Consider the following 14,318-nt stretch of genomic DNA (forward strand, 5'->3'; position numbering starts at 1 on the left):
GCTCAAACTGATTGAATTTCCAAACACAATCCGTCTCAGTAATATTGTTAGTACTTTGGAGGAGTACGCAATGTTGTTAGGCTGAGGCAATTGAGTATCTACTCTACCTCTTGTTTGAAGTCCGTTTTCTAAAAAAGTTTTCGAATCAGACATTAAAAAAAAAAAAATTCTTTTAACTAGGATTATCCAATTGAATTATTTATTTGAACAAAACTATACATTCAACATACGAAAATTCATTGAAAAAAATCTCTTCAAAAAATTATATATTTATTTTTAATATTCATTGATATCTTTTATCAATTTACTTCTATTTAAAATATTATTAAAAACCTTTCAAATAGATAAGGTAATAAATTATGTTTATCTCTATAATGTTTAAACAATAAGCAATTGATATCAATTAAAAAATCGTCGTATACTTAAATCTTAAATTTAAATTTGTGAAAAATTTATAAATTGATATTAGGACAAACAATTACAAGCTATCAAGACACCTGACAATCGCTGCATAGTGGTGGAAAGTATGAAAAAACCCTCAAAAATGAAATGTGTCTTATTATGTTGATTGTGGTTTCTTACCGTAATTGGTTCTCCCATCAACAATGTTTGTGAACCGTAGACCAGACTCAATCTTACAGACGTTATTTCAGCATTAAGGAAAAGTGAGTTTTTACTGTTTGTTGTATTCTGTTTTAAACTATCCAAAAAAAAAAAAAAAAATTCGCCCAAGTCAATACCATCAAAAAGTAGTGTAAAAATTTTAGTTTTTCAAAAGATGTGTTTCCTGGAATAGTTTTCTATAAATTTTTACAGCCACTTCCAATTTAATAGTGCAAAAATTCGTTTTTCTACATTTTTGGTAGACCAGAAAAACCTTTGCGGTGAAACTATTTCCCTATATAAGTACATATGTGAGCAAGTTTCATCGACGTATGAAATCCAGGGCCCTCTTGGAAGTTGTAACCGAAATAAGGTGAGAATATTAATTAAATTAAGTAATTAAAATTTAAATGTTGACACCTGGAAATATTACCAAAATTAAAAATAAATAAACGCATCTCATTAAATTCAGCACCCTCAATTATATTGGAATTCATGAGATTTAAACAATTTGGAGGTATTTGTACAAAAAAACTGCAATTACCCACAACTGTACGGTGCACCAGAAGAACTGTCTTTTAACAAACTTATTTCAGTATTTCAGTTAAAGTCAACTTGATGAAAAAATCTAAAAAGAAGTTAATATCCTGTAAAACCCAACTTCAATTGAATCATGTAAATCCAAACTCAAATCATCTTAAGTGGTTAATCGCATTCTGAGGTATGAAAATCTAATAACTTAATCTTCTTTTGTTAATGTTTATTTTTATATAATATCTTATTATTCACGCTATTTATTTAGTTTACTGATATAGATTTTAAAATGTATTTATTTATTTTTTCATGTTATGTTAAATATTTATTCCTATATAATAAATATAATATTTTTATTTTAATTATTGCGTATATGTATATTTAAATATCATTGATTTAGAGGTTCATCCAAAAATTATTAGTAGAGCATGAGTGTATTTATTTATTTGTCCATGCTTTTTTAAATGTTTATTTGTATATAACAAATCTATTTTTAATGATATTTACACTATTTATTTATTTAAGAAAATTATAAATATATAAATACATTTATATTTATAAAATGCACTTATATATTCGAAATGCACCTATCCGTTTTCTACTTAATTTATCTTTTTTTTTATTTAACTCCGTTTTTTTTACATATACTTTGCATATACTAATAGTGTATTACAGTTGGAAAGTATCCAGTCAACCTTGACCTTGAAGTTGCTGGCAGCCTCAGACGATGGGCTCAGTGAGAATGTTGCTGCACGCACTCCTCCTGCAGGCCTTACCACTGTGCTCCATGGCCGCTTCCATTCTTGGCTTCTTTCCGTTTCCAGGAAATAGCCATCACCACCTCTTCGGTCCATTGATGGAAAGGTTGTCAGCAGATGGTCATGAAGTCCTATACGTCACACCTATAAGTTGGAAGTCCAATCAGTCCAACCACACGGAGCTTATGGTCACCAACTACGGACCAAAAGTACTAGGTATTTTAAGGTAACGTAAGTTACCTGTTTGATTACTTTTATATATTATTGTTGAGACTTCGAATTTTCAATATACTTATATTAATAAACTCATTTAAGAAAAATCAGATATTTTTGTTGATGGGGTGATGATTGAGTTCAAAATTATTTTATCGGAAATTGGTAGTTTTTTATTCTTTATAAGATGAGCTCCGTCAAAAAAAGTTGCGAATGACTTTCCTTAAAACGTTTAAGGCATACAGAAAAAAATCTTACCTTTTTCCAAATTAATGTATTTTCAGTTTTGGCATATAATGATTAAGTACAGATTCCTTGCTATCATCAGTAACTAGAAAATAGAGAAAGATAATAAACTCAACGCATTATTTTGAAATTATTCATGATAGTACGATATTTATCTTTGATGGCTTGGTGTAGTGTATGAATATTAGTCACTAGCAAAGAAATATAAGATACTAGAAATAATGAAATGTAATTGATTAATCGTAAAGTCCTTATATCGTACCAAAAATTAAGTATTTGTGATTTTAGGTGGTTTGGAGATTGCTCAACTTTCTAATTTCTTCTGGAAAAGGTCAAGAGTCATTTCCTTAAAGATCAATATTCTAATCATCATGAACCATCTCGTTTCTCTTCCCGACTCGGCTCCTCTTTGACTGTAAATTAAGTAACTAGAATAGTTATTACAGTGGCATTTAGGTTTGGTAAATAATTTGAAATTATAAAGGGTACAGGCTACATCAAAATTCTTTCCAAACATCTCTTTTATTTTTGTGTTATCTCTGTATACCAATTTTCATTAATTTTAATATGGCTATACAATCAATTCGCTAATCATTAATTAAACCTCGCTAACAATAAAAAAATATATACCATTTCTTTTTAAACTTCAAAAATATGAAAAAAAAAAAATTGAGAAAACAGTTTTATTTCCCTTCAAGTTTGAGCATTCCAGACTAGAACGAGACGCTCGATGAATTTTTCCCCATGAAATTCTTCTCCATTAGTTTCAATGAGTGCTATACCCTATGTATAGTATCATATTTGATTCGAATGGCGATTTAGGTTTTGAGGTAGGATTAATTTAAAGGAACCTTTTTATTATTAATTTTTTTTTCAATAAACACACTGTACTTATCTACTGAAGATCCTAGAGCATTAAAATAAGTGAGATAAGTATACCTTAGTAAGTTTTGATCATTTCGGTTAATCTAAGATTTTGAGTAAATATTGACGACTGAATCTTGGTGGAATTCGAATTCACAGCATGCTGAATCGACCACTCTGGGACCTATGCCACAACCTGCTTAGCTGTCTCGACCTAGAGAGTAAAGACTATCTTTAATGGTCCAAAAGACGCGTGTAATATTAGTTACTCTCTCGGTTGTAGGTGAGTGCACATTTCGTAGCAGTGAGAGAACGCTGGGAAGGATGGCGGTCGTTAAGATACAGCCTGTCAGTAGCAATCAACTCCTTGCAGGTCAAAAGTATAACTTCTGAGTCCCGACAAGGAACATGGGCTTCCATCACTACGAAAATTCCATAAACAGAGTTGAACAGTAATTCCCCCCCCCCACCTCTGCGTGTAATCAGAAGATGAAATAATTAGAAATCTCTTTGAAGCACCATTTAGACTATATTATTTTTAGTAAATAATTTTCCAAAATGTTAATAAATTAATTAATTTCCTATAAGATCGTTGTATATAGATAAAAATTTTTAATAGTACTTACTTTTTTTGGACATCCTGTATACATATGCAAATATATATTGTAACTCTTTCCCCTAAGATTGGCATACATTTTTTTTTTTGTTATTTAAATTAAATTTCCAGAAATGTTGTTCATAACGATTCTAATCGATTTACAAACAGGAACACTGGACTTCATCGAACTTGGAGAGATGAACATTGCCAGACATTCACATACAGTATACAATCAAATCATCTATCTTATGGAACACGTTCTTCAAGAAGAGGGCATTCAAAAATTAATCCACTCCAAAAGATCCTTCGACGCAGTTATTATGGAATCATATTTTTTCCAAGAAGCTAATTCAGCACTCATTCACAAATTTGGTGCTGTAGGCATCGAGTTAGTACCACTTGCTGATTCGGCTTGGGTAAACGAACTTTCCGGTCTACCGAACAGCTATTCCTTTATGATGGATTACAAGACTATGCTGACCGATCAGATGACCCTTAGCGACAAAATATACAACCTTTACGTTGGTTATGCCGCCACCCTCGCCAGCTATTACAACCTAAGAAGAATGCAGGAACTGATGGATCGTTATTATAATTACACCGGATGGGAAAGCAGACCTCCTTTAACAAAGCTGGTATCCAACAGAAGTATCATCCTCATCAACAAGGATCCCCTCTTAGCCTATCCTTTTCCAACATCACCTCACGTAAAAGAAATTGCTGGCATCCACATACTTCCGACGAAGCCGCTTCCCAAGGTTCGAATAATTTTGCTATATTTATTTACTTTTTAAATATTATTATTGTAATATATGATGATATGATTATAATAGCTATCTGGTTGATAATATGAAAAATGATATATTTTAATAATACGATTTGTAACATTCACAACGGCAACAACTATTTGTCTACTTTTTCTATCATATAATATATGTATTATTGCAATTATTAATTTATTTGATTAGAAATGGATTGCCAAACTATAAAGGAAAAAAATAAAAAATAAAAATTTAAGAAAAATAAATATTTTCCACTTGTCGCGTAGAGGGTTAAGAGATGATCGATTGAAAAGGGGTAAAAAAGTGTTTAAAATTTATCCATTATTTATGGCATAGCAACTAGTAACCATCACATACATATTTAAAACAAATTAATATATGGCATGCTTTTAAGATTGTAAGTTATTGTAATAATACGATTTAGCAATAAAATCATTAAAAAAATATATAATAAGATCCGTCGAAGTTTAAAAATTTATCCCTAAATTATTAAAATTATAAATGTATTTGTTCGGACCCTACGCCACATTACTAATTATAATTGTGTACAAAACATAAATATTAGAAACATAATTGTGTATAAAACATAAACTGTGAAAGTTAATTGACAAGATTTAAAACCAAGTATTTACACCAAATCGATAGAATTTTAAAATATAAAAACTTAATAATAATAATAATAATAATGAGAGCCTAACGAACCCGAAGGTTCGATGCCGATACCACTGAACGCTCTTTGCATACACCCTTCCATTGATGCCCATCCAAACCCGATTCGACTAAATCAGTTTTAACGCAATCCTCCCATCTACGTTTCGGTCTACCCCTCGGACGTTTACCCGTTGGTTCAGTGTTTATTAACATTTTATGTATCCACTCGTTACTAAGTCCTACAACCTCATACACCGCAATGCTATAACTTGAATTATATTTACCGGGTGTATGTCCCTTAATTCAGCGTTGTGTAATCTTCTAAATTCTCCCGTTAATTCATCCTTTTTCGTCCGAATATTTTTCGCAATACTTTATTTTCGAAAACCCTAAGGCGCTTTTCATCCCTTAGTGTAAGAGACCTCGTCTCACATCCATAAAGAACAGTGGGAAGGATAATAGTTTTGTAAATTCTAATTTTTAAGTTATTCCATAGAAGGCGCGAGCTAAGCAGTTTCGAAATTAAAAAATAACAAGCATTTCAACTCTGCTTTTATTTCCTCATAAATTTCGTATTTTCTAGTTACCGTAGAAACAAAATACTTAAACTTATATACCTGATAAAAACTTAAAATAGAGTTAATTATTTAATCCGAAGGTTAGATAAATTCTTTAATTAATTAAAACAGGGAGATAAATAAAATTTATCTGTGGGAACTAATGAAGGCTACCTGAACAGAAAAGTGCCATATAATGTGGCCACAAATTTAAGCCAACTTATACCAACCAATACAAATAACACAATTACCCGCTTGCGCGTTTGCGAATTCGCAAGAGTTTGGCAAACGTGTAGAAACACTTTTAACCCGAATCGAAACTTTTACAATTTGCCTCAAAACAAAAAAACTTATAAATGTTTGGTAAACAAACTGTCTATAAAGGTAGTTAGAACATAACTTACCGAAATAAATAACTCTGTTAAGAATTATCTGTTACACTGGCTTATGTATAATTTATATTAGAAATAATTACAATAATTGCAATCGTTAAAAATTGTTACCTAATTAAGTTTCGTTTATGCCTGCGTTTTGGCAACTTTTTCACTTTCAGACAGTGCTTAAATGCCGAATTTCCAAAATGGCTCTCTCTGAATTATCTTTGTAGTAGTTAACTATCTCAGCCCACCGCACCTATTTTTTTAATTTTTAAACAAAAACTAAATCCAATTATTAGAAAACTTAACAAATTTACGTTATTTTAACAATCTTCAACAATAGAAAAGACACTACGTAATATCAATACAATTATTACTTGAAGAAAAAAATTAAAAGTTCATACACGATACGTCCTAATTCTAGATAAATAACCTAAAAAAAAGCGCTGTAAATTATTCCTCTGTACAATCAGGTAGTATTGTAGAATATTTTTTTTTTTTTTTTTTTTTTTTTTTAGTAAAATTATAAAAATTCAAGGTCTTTGAGATTTTTCGAGGTTTTATTATTCGTGAAATAGAGAAGAGAGCTTTATTCCCTCTAATTGTGCACTGTTTTATCTCCAAGAGGGGAGGGAATCTTTGTAGAGGTTGTCGGGGAACCGAGTATTTAAATTTTTCTAATTTAGAGAATATTTTTCTGTCTATCTGAGATCTGAGTGTATTTTTCGGGTCTCTGCAATGTTTCCGGCTTATCTTCATTTGCCGAATTGCTTATTTTATATAAGTTTCTGCAAAATATTTGTCTTCTTACTTTAAAGGGCTTCCACATTATATAAGATTTAATATAATATCCTCTTTTTTTTTTTCAAGAAGTATTTCTGAAAATATTTTTAATAATTTGGATATTTTTTACTTTACAATATAACAGTATTTATGTAACCAATAGGCAAGTATGTAATCCCGTAAATAGTTCACTTCACTCCATTAGTTTAAAAAAAATCACTATAAAAAATATTATTCCTTTATTAATGTAAATTATTTTATAATTTTTTTCTTTAAAAAAAAAAACAAAAAAAACCAACTACTTTTACTTCTATATTTAATCATTATTGAAGTTTCGCACTTTCTTTCCTTCATCTGGTACAATTTTTAATTATATTAAAAAAATTAGATCTTATTAACTCATTACAATTACATTCTAGATTTGCATAATTTATGACTATATTACCAACTGTATTACAATTATTATATGAAATGAAGAAAAAACAAACATCAATATATATATATATATATATATATATATTTTAATTACCTCAAATCATTCTATATCCATCATCTTCCCTTTAAGGGATTTGTTTTGAATTAAATAATAATTATTTATTTCCCCTGAAATAAATTTTATACCATAATATTTAACAAAATGTGATTTTAATTCTCAAATGTAGCTTTTTGTATATGTCCATCTACTGGTCAATCTCTTTAATTGGACTGTTTAACTTTTATCTTTTCTTTATTTGAGAAGCTTTAGTGTAATCCTATTTTGTTTTGGGCGCACTTATTATTGTTGTATATTCACTTTGTTAATTATGTCAACATAGAGTGGTCCAATTCCTTTTAAGTTTTATTTAAAATTTACTACATTTTTAATGTTTTTATTTATGTATATTGATTCTCTATGTTTTCTGCTTCTATTATCTGTTGCTATATTTAAAATTTCTGCTTTATCAAAAACTTATATGTATTGTTTGATTCTATTACCTAGATGTATTATTTTGATCTCTGCATTAAAATTCTAAGGTGTTTAGAAAAACTTATATCTGTAGTTACTTAAAAAATCTACCTTTAGTAATAGTGAAAATAAATTGGTTGATTAAGTATTAATATTGGAACATTAAATTGGTAGGTGACGATAATTTATGAAATTAATAACTATATTTAGTCCAACCTAAAAACTTTCTGATTGAGGTTTAACAGTATTTAAAAGCCGTCATTTTCAATGCAGCAAAGAAATAGTTAATAGGTCTAGCGTCGACCTGCCATCTTCAGATGACAAGCTCAAAAAACTGTAGAAAACTAAGTCTCCTCCTAACTTAAGTAAGTTTTTGTGGAAAGGACAGTATAAATGATCGATAATCAATATATAGAATTGTTTATATAACATAGCCGTATAATTAAATTTCCGTTAAATTTGAATATTTGCCGTGATATTTATGGCGGGGAGAATAAAAGTGGTGTTAGTAGTTTTACGTTTTCTGTAAGAAAAGAAATATTTTATAAATGTAGGTACTTCTGTACCTAATGTACTAATGTTCTTAGTGTATTATTTATATATCATTTAAGTAAATAATATATTTATGAAAAATTCATTACATTTAGGTTCATTTACAAAATATTAAATGTCCCACAGTAAGCAAAGAATGTCTTACGCCATTCTTACCAGCTCATTTCTTCTCGAACTAAGTTATAATAATTAAAATATGATTAATTAATGAATAATTAAGAATACCTCTAGGTTCATTTTACTGAACAGAAATAAATGTTTCTTTTTTTGTTTCTCTAATTAGTAGAATCGTTGTAAAAAATACTCTAGCTGCTTCCAGCGTCTATTTCCCCTGATTACTATACCCTATTCCTTCCCCTCTCCCCTAAGGGGATGGAAGTTAATTTAGGCCCCACCCTTTTTCTTTCTTTATTAATTTATTTATTTTTTAATCAAGAAGCATATGTATCGCTTAACACTTTCTAAAGTTCTAAGTACCCCTATAACTGTGTTTATCAATTTTGGTCAAATTATTTCATCTTTCTGATATGCTTACACTTATTCTTTACACTTATTTAGCTAGATCGTTCTGAACAGCTCATAAAGCAGTTTTTTTCAGTTTATCTTCCGCTACTTCTGCGTTTAGTTAATTAAACAATTCTGTTAATCAATAGGAAACATTTACGACACAAGGCTCACTTCTACTCGAAAATTGAATGTACATGTTTACAATTTGACTTTTTGTGAAATTCGCTATAATTAGTAAGAGCCACAGGGCTCCCCAGCATACAGAGGTCCCACAACCTCCCTTAAAATACCCTTCAGGTAATGAAAGTATACTTATGTTTATTATGTATGAATTTTGTATTATGTATTGGTTTTTGCTGAGATAATAAAATTAATAGAAAGGTGAGAAAAAGACCAAACTATAATTAGTCATAAACCTCGACCCAGTAAATAATTTCTATGAACATAATATACAGTTTTTCATGTTATACACCAAATGAATATATGAATTCCTTTAATGACCTCCCATTAAAGTAAAGATAATAAGGAATACAAAATTCAATCATGCCCATACAATGCCTTAATCTTGTATTCATATTTAAACTCAAACATACAAAAAAATATACTTAATAATGTATATTTTTTCAGATAGATATATTTTTTAGATACATTAATTAATTTAAATGTTTTGACTTCTAAAAGTCATTTTCCATTATACACTCATAACTCGGGTAATCACCAAGTCAACTAATGAATCAAAGCAAATTTAATTCTTACAATATTACAAAATGTAATAGATTTTATACCCAATCCTTCTTTAAAATAGCCTTTAAAATCCGTAACTGAAATTCAGCAAGAAAAATAAATCAATAATTTTTAATGAGAGAGAGTTCTCACGATAAGATAAAATATCGAGTAATAACCCAAAATAATTTTTCAGTCATGTGTTCTAATGATGAATTAAACTAATACTCGTATATTGAATCAGAAAACAATCTGCGTTATTTTCTTCTCTGTAAGTCAGGAATACTGTCAAGAATGAAAACCAAAACTAAAAATCCAGTTTTGGTTTTCATTCTTGACAGTATAAGTTAAGCTGAAAAGAAATTAGTTTTCCTCGAAGTTGCCTTGGAATCGACTTATTTACTCATCTACACATTATATAATTAATTATCATTGATTATAATGATGAGCAGAAGCGAGAAAAGAAAGATCTTAAAGTTCTGGTAACTGTCACAATCCCACTTGTCGTTTCAGCAGAAGTTGCAAAAGATGGGACTTAATTCAAGAGTTATAACATTAAAGTTCAGATACTCCTAATAAGATAAGCCTGCAAAAGAATCAGTTCTGGCAATCAAGGGCGTACCCAGAATCAAAACTAGGGGGGAGGGAAAGCTCGTTCATGTTGTGACATGTCAGCACGGAAAAGATGAATGAAACCAAAATTTTAAGAAAATTATATGTAATTATAGCAGTTTTTTATTAGTTATTACAATTTTTTGCAAAAAAAAATATTAAATAATTAAGTTTTTTTTTAACATCACCCTTGTTCCTCGCTGGGTACTCCCATGGCCTAAATAATAAGTGACCAGCTTTATATGATAAGGTTTCATTATTTTCAGTGCTGACTAATTCAATGAGACTATCCGACAGTTTTTATTAATTTTGTCTGGAAATGTTTCTATGATTTGTTTTGAACGAATGACTAGACTTACTTGTTGGTATAATAATGGTCGTATGTGGAAAATCATTTCTGGCTTGACATTCCAGATAAATAATAAATAAATAAGCATTTACTTATCAATTCTGAATTCTTTTTTTTTTAACTAGAGCAGTACTGAATAAATTATATTATAAAAGCCGGCCCCTTTTACCTACTACTTATGAGTAGGCAAATACCGATAACGAACAGAAAGAATACCTATTTAATTGAATTTAACTTTTCCTAAATCGATATAGGATAATTGAACTCGTATCATGAATAATTTTACTGAATATTAATTGTTGGTTAATTGAGATTTTAATAAATCACAGACATATTTGTTAATGAAACTACGATTTCTTTCTCAAAAATCAAGATGCCATTCCGTGTAGAAAATCTTCAAAAAGTAAAAATTCATGCAGCAATCCTTAAATGTGCGATTTCGTTCAATATAAATGCATCAATATAAAACTAATTCAGAATTCAAGAGTTGTTCAACTGCTTTGATATACCGAGGACTGTAATACTAAAGGTTAGGAAAAAATATAAATAAAGAAAGGCAATATTAATATATTTTTGGAGAATCATTTTAACGTTAATTTAGTGTTTCTATCTAAATGCTTAACAAAATCAAGTTCATATGTTTTGTTTTAAATAACATAGTAACAAAAATTGTAAGTAAATATTAAAAAAAAAAAAGTAATTAACTACCATAAAAATGCAGAAAATGTTGAAAAAGAAAAAGAATACTATTTTACTGTCCGATATAAATATTCTAACTTCATCTACTTTTAGCTATCAGGAAGTGCTAGTCTGATAAGCAGTAGTTTGAGATTTCCGGAAAGAGAGCTACATTAAACCTAAAAACTAACAAGAAAAAAAGTAGTTTCATTTCACCATCAAATAGGCGTACATCTGGTTTCATATTTTGTTAAAGTTTTAAAATTTTATCATAAAAACAATAAAAAATATTAAAACAGTTAAATAAAATATTTGCACAAAATATTAGTCATACTGATTAATTAATAATAAAATCTCGCTGCAAAATAGAAACGAGAAGGATGGGCTGATCATAAAAAGCTTACAAAGAATAATTACATTAAATTTTTGTGGCTAGAAATTGACGTTATTAGACTATATTATGAGTCTAAATTACTATTCGGATAGTACTACTTGTTATTAAAACCTATTTATAAAGTATAAAATAAATAAATTTGAAAATTTTTAGACTTTACATTATCAAATTTATTAAAAAAAATTAATATTTCATAAGATTTTCAGACTTATGTTGTTTAAGTAGTATATTGTTTTTGATGCCATACTAACCTTTAAAAAAAATATCATTTTTATTTAATATGCATTTAACATACTTAAATATTCAAATTTTTACTTGAATTACGAAATTCATACATTAAATGTTCTAAATCGATACATCTCATTGTTCGATGCAGAGGTTGAGAGAGTTCATGGATGAAGCAGAGAACGGGGTGATATACATGTCATTAGGATTGAACCTCGTGGTATCAGATGTCTTGCAGGATTCTTTCTTCACATTTCTAAACGTTTTCAGCCAACTGAAGCAGAGGGTTCTAATGAAGTGGGAGGCTGATTATGATGGATCTCTGCCATCTAACGTCATGATCATGAAGAAGTTCCCACAGCAGGATATACTAGGTAAGGAATACAAAAATCAAACAGATTTTATGTACCGACCAAGCGATTTAGATGGTCGCTTAGTTGGACTAAACAAAAAACAAGCATTAGGAATATATTTACATATTTTATGTGTTTTTTTAATACCAAATCGGCTTGTGGGCCTTACATGGTTAATGTAAGAGGTACATTTTTTTTTAACAATTGATTGGGGGGGGGGAGGAAGACTCCTCATACAAAAGACACCCCTAACTATATACAACGTTATAAATTTTAAAAAATAAAAACAGAGTTAATAACAAAAACATTGACATTTATGGATTTTAAAAAAATAAGTAATTGGCTTCTAATGGAAAAAAAAAGTTAATTTACGAAAAAGATGAAGAGAAATAAATTAATATAAAATATTATTTTAGAATGACAATAACAAAACTGGTAAATATAGCCACTTATAACAGAATGTCCTGCTGCAGCCTGAATGGTTGGATTTCCCAAGTTGTAGGTCACTGCTCCTTTGGAGCAACTGTCGGTAACTGGGAGTGGAACTTCCTGAACCTTTTTTTGATGTAATCCTCTATTGCCTACTTTCGTAATTCCCGATACATTGGCTGTTTCTTACAAATCAAAGAGCAGGATTCCATTTTAAATTTTTACCTCTGAGGATCGGTTTTGGTGGGCGTCTGAGGGTAAACACTTTTGAAGTATATTTATATTTTATGTTCGATAAAGACTATTAACTTAATTAAACACAGTCGTACAGGTAATAGATGGTGGATACCGTAGAGTCAAAAATATAATTTACTTTAGGTGCAATAGACTAACCAGTCAAAGGATATTTCAATTAGTATATATTGGAGGCAGGGAATCTGGAAATTGGGTTTATTTGGCACGCTGAGACATATCAATATTGATACGCCATAGTAAATTTTCTTGCCATTTTTGGGTATCGAAAGTAGAATTGTTTGGTAGCTGAGGTTTGAAGAGCCAGCTGGAAATGCTTTCAATATTAAGAAAGAGTATTGATTAAGTTGGTTCAAGGGGTCTATTCAAAAAAATATAATAACTAATTTTTTTTCAAATTCATTAAATAAATCTTACAGTACTATACTTCACCAGTAAGGACTTAGTTTTATATTATGACTAGGAGCTATGGTCCTGCTCAATGTGGTGTTGGTTCAATTCCCATACACGTTAGCTAAAATATTGCGTTATAAATTACTTTGGATATTTTGTAGGTAAAATTATGTCCTTATATTTCAAGGATAACCCTTATCAACATCAAACTAACTCAAACATATGCAAGGTTAGCAATGCTATGTCCTATCCTAAACAGAAATTTCAAACTAAAACCAGAAACAACTGTTCTTATATTTAAAACAATTCTCAGGCCACTGCAGATGTACGGTTGTGAAGTCTGGGGAGCGGCATCCTTTACGAAAAGGAAAAAACTACAATCTTTTCAAAATAAAGTCCTAAGAATCGCAGTTAATGCTCCTTGGTTTATAAGAAATGGCCAATTGCATCGCGAATTACAGATGGAGTCAATAGAGGATTACATCAAAAAACGGTTCATGAAGTCCCACTCCCAGTTGCCGACAGTTAAAGGAGCAGTGACCTACAACCTGGGAAACCCAACCTCAACCCGAAGACTGAAGCAACCTGAAGAATAAATTTTATTAAATATAAAATTAATTCATAGTCACCCTACCTCTATTTTACTTATTATTATTAATCATTGTATTTATTATTTATTATTATTTTTTCTCTCTTTTCTTCTCTCGTCCCTTTTTCAAATTAACTTGCTTCTTTTCACTATTGGATGGCAATTGTTTGTTTTATTTAAGTGTACCAATATCATTATTTTTTGTTATTAATATTACTTTCCAATTTTATTAAGAAGCATTTATCTATTTATTGTATTATTTTTTTTCTTTTCATAATAACATTGTATATAGTTAGCGGTGTCTTTTGTACGAGACTATACCTCCCCCCATAATCAACTGTTAAAATATA

General features: G+C 29.5%; 1 protein-coding gene across 3 annotated transcripts in view; it reads left to right on the forward strand.

Annotated features, from left to right (window-relative positions):
- The window catches only part of LOC106680570 (UDP-glycosyltransferase UGT4), a 41,453-nt gene that overhangs the window by 13,854 nt on the left and 13,281 nt on the right, over positions 1–14,318 (forward strand). Inside the window, exons 2-5 of one of the 3 annotated variants that reach the window (XM_014420361.2) lie at positions 1,200–1,324; positions 1,813–2,111; positions 3,985–4,574; positions 12,104–12,326. In XM_014420361.2, coding sequence (XP_014275847.1) covers positions 1,865–2,111; positions 3,985–4,574; positions 12,104–12,326 — 1,060 coding nt within the window. In that variant the 5' untranslated portion in view covers positions 1,200–1,324; positions 1,813–1,864. Of the gene's footprint in view, positions 1–1,199; positions 1,325–1,802; positions 2,112–3,984; positions 4,575–12,103; positions 12,327–14,318 lie in introns of all 3 variants that reach the window. The other 2 variants (XM_014420360.2, XM_014420362.2) reach the window with 2 other exon arrangements.

Source organism: Halyomorpha halys, unplaced genomic scaffold (assembly GCF_000696795.3).
Source record: "Halyomorpha halys isolate HHAL.00 unplaced genomic scaffold, Hhal_1.1 Scaffold269.1, whole genome shotgun sequence".
Lineage (NCBI taxonomy): Eukaryota > Metazoa > Arthropoda > Insecta > Hemiptera > Pentatomidae > Halyomorpha > Halyomorpha halys.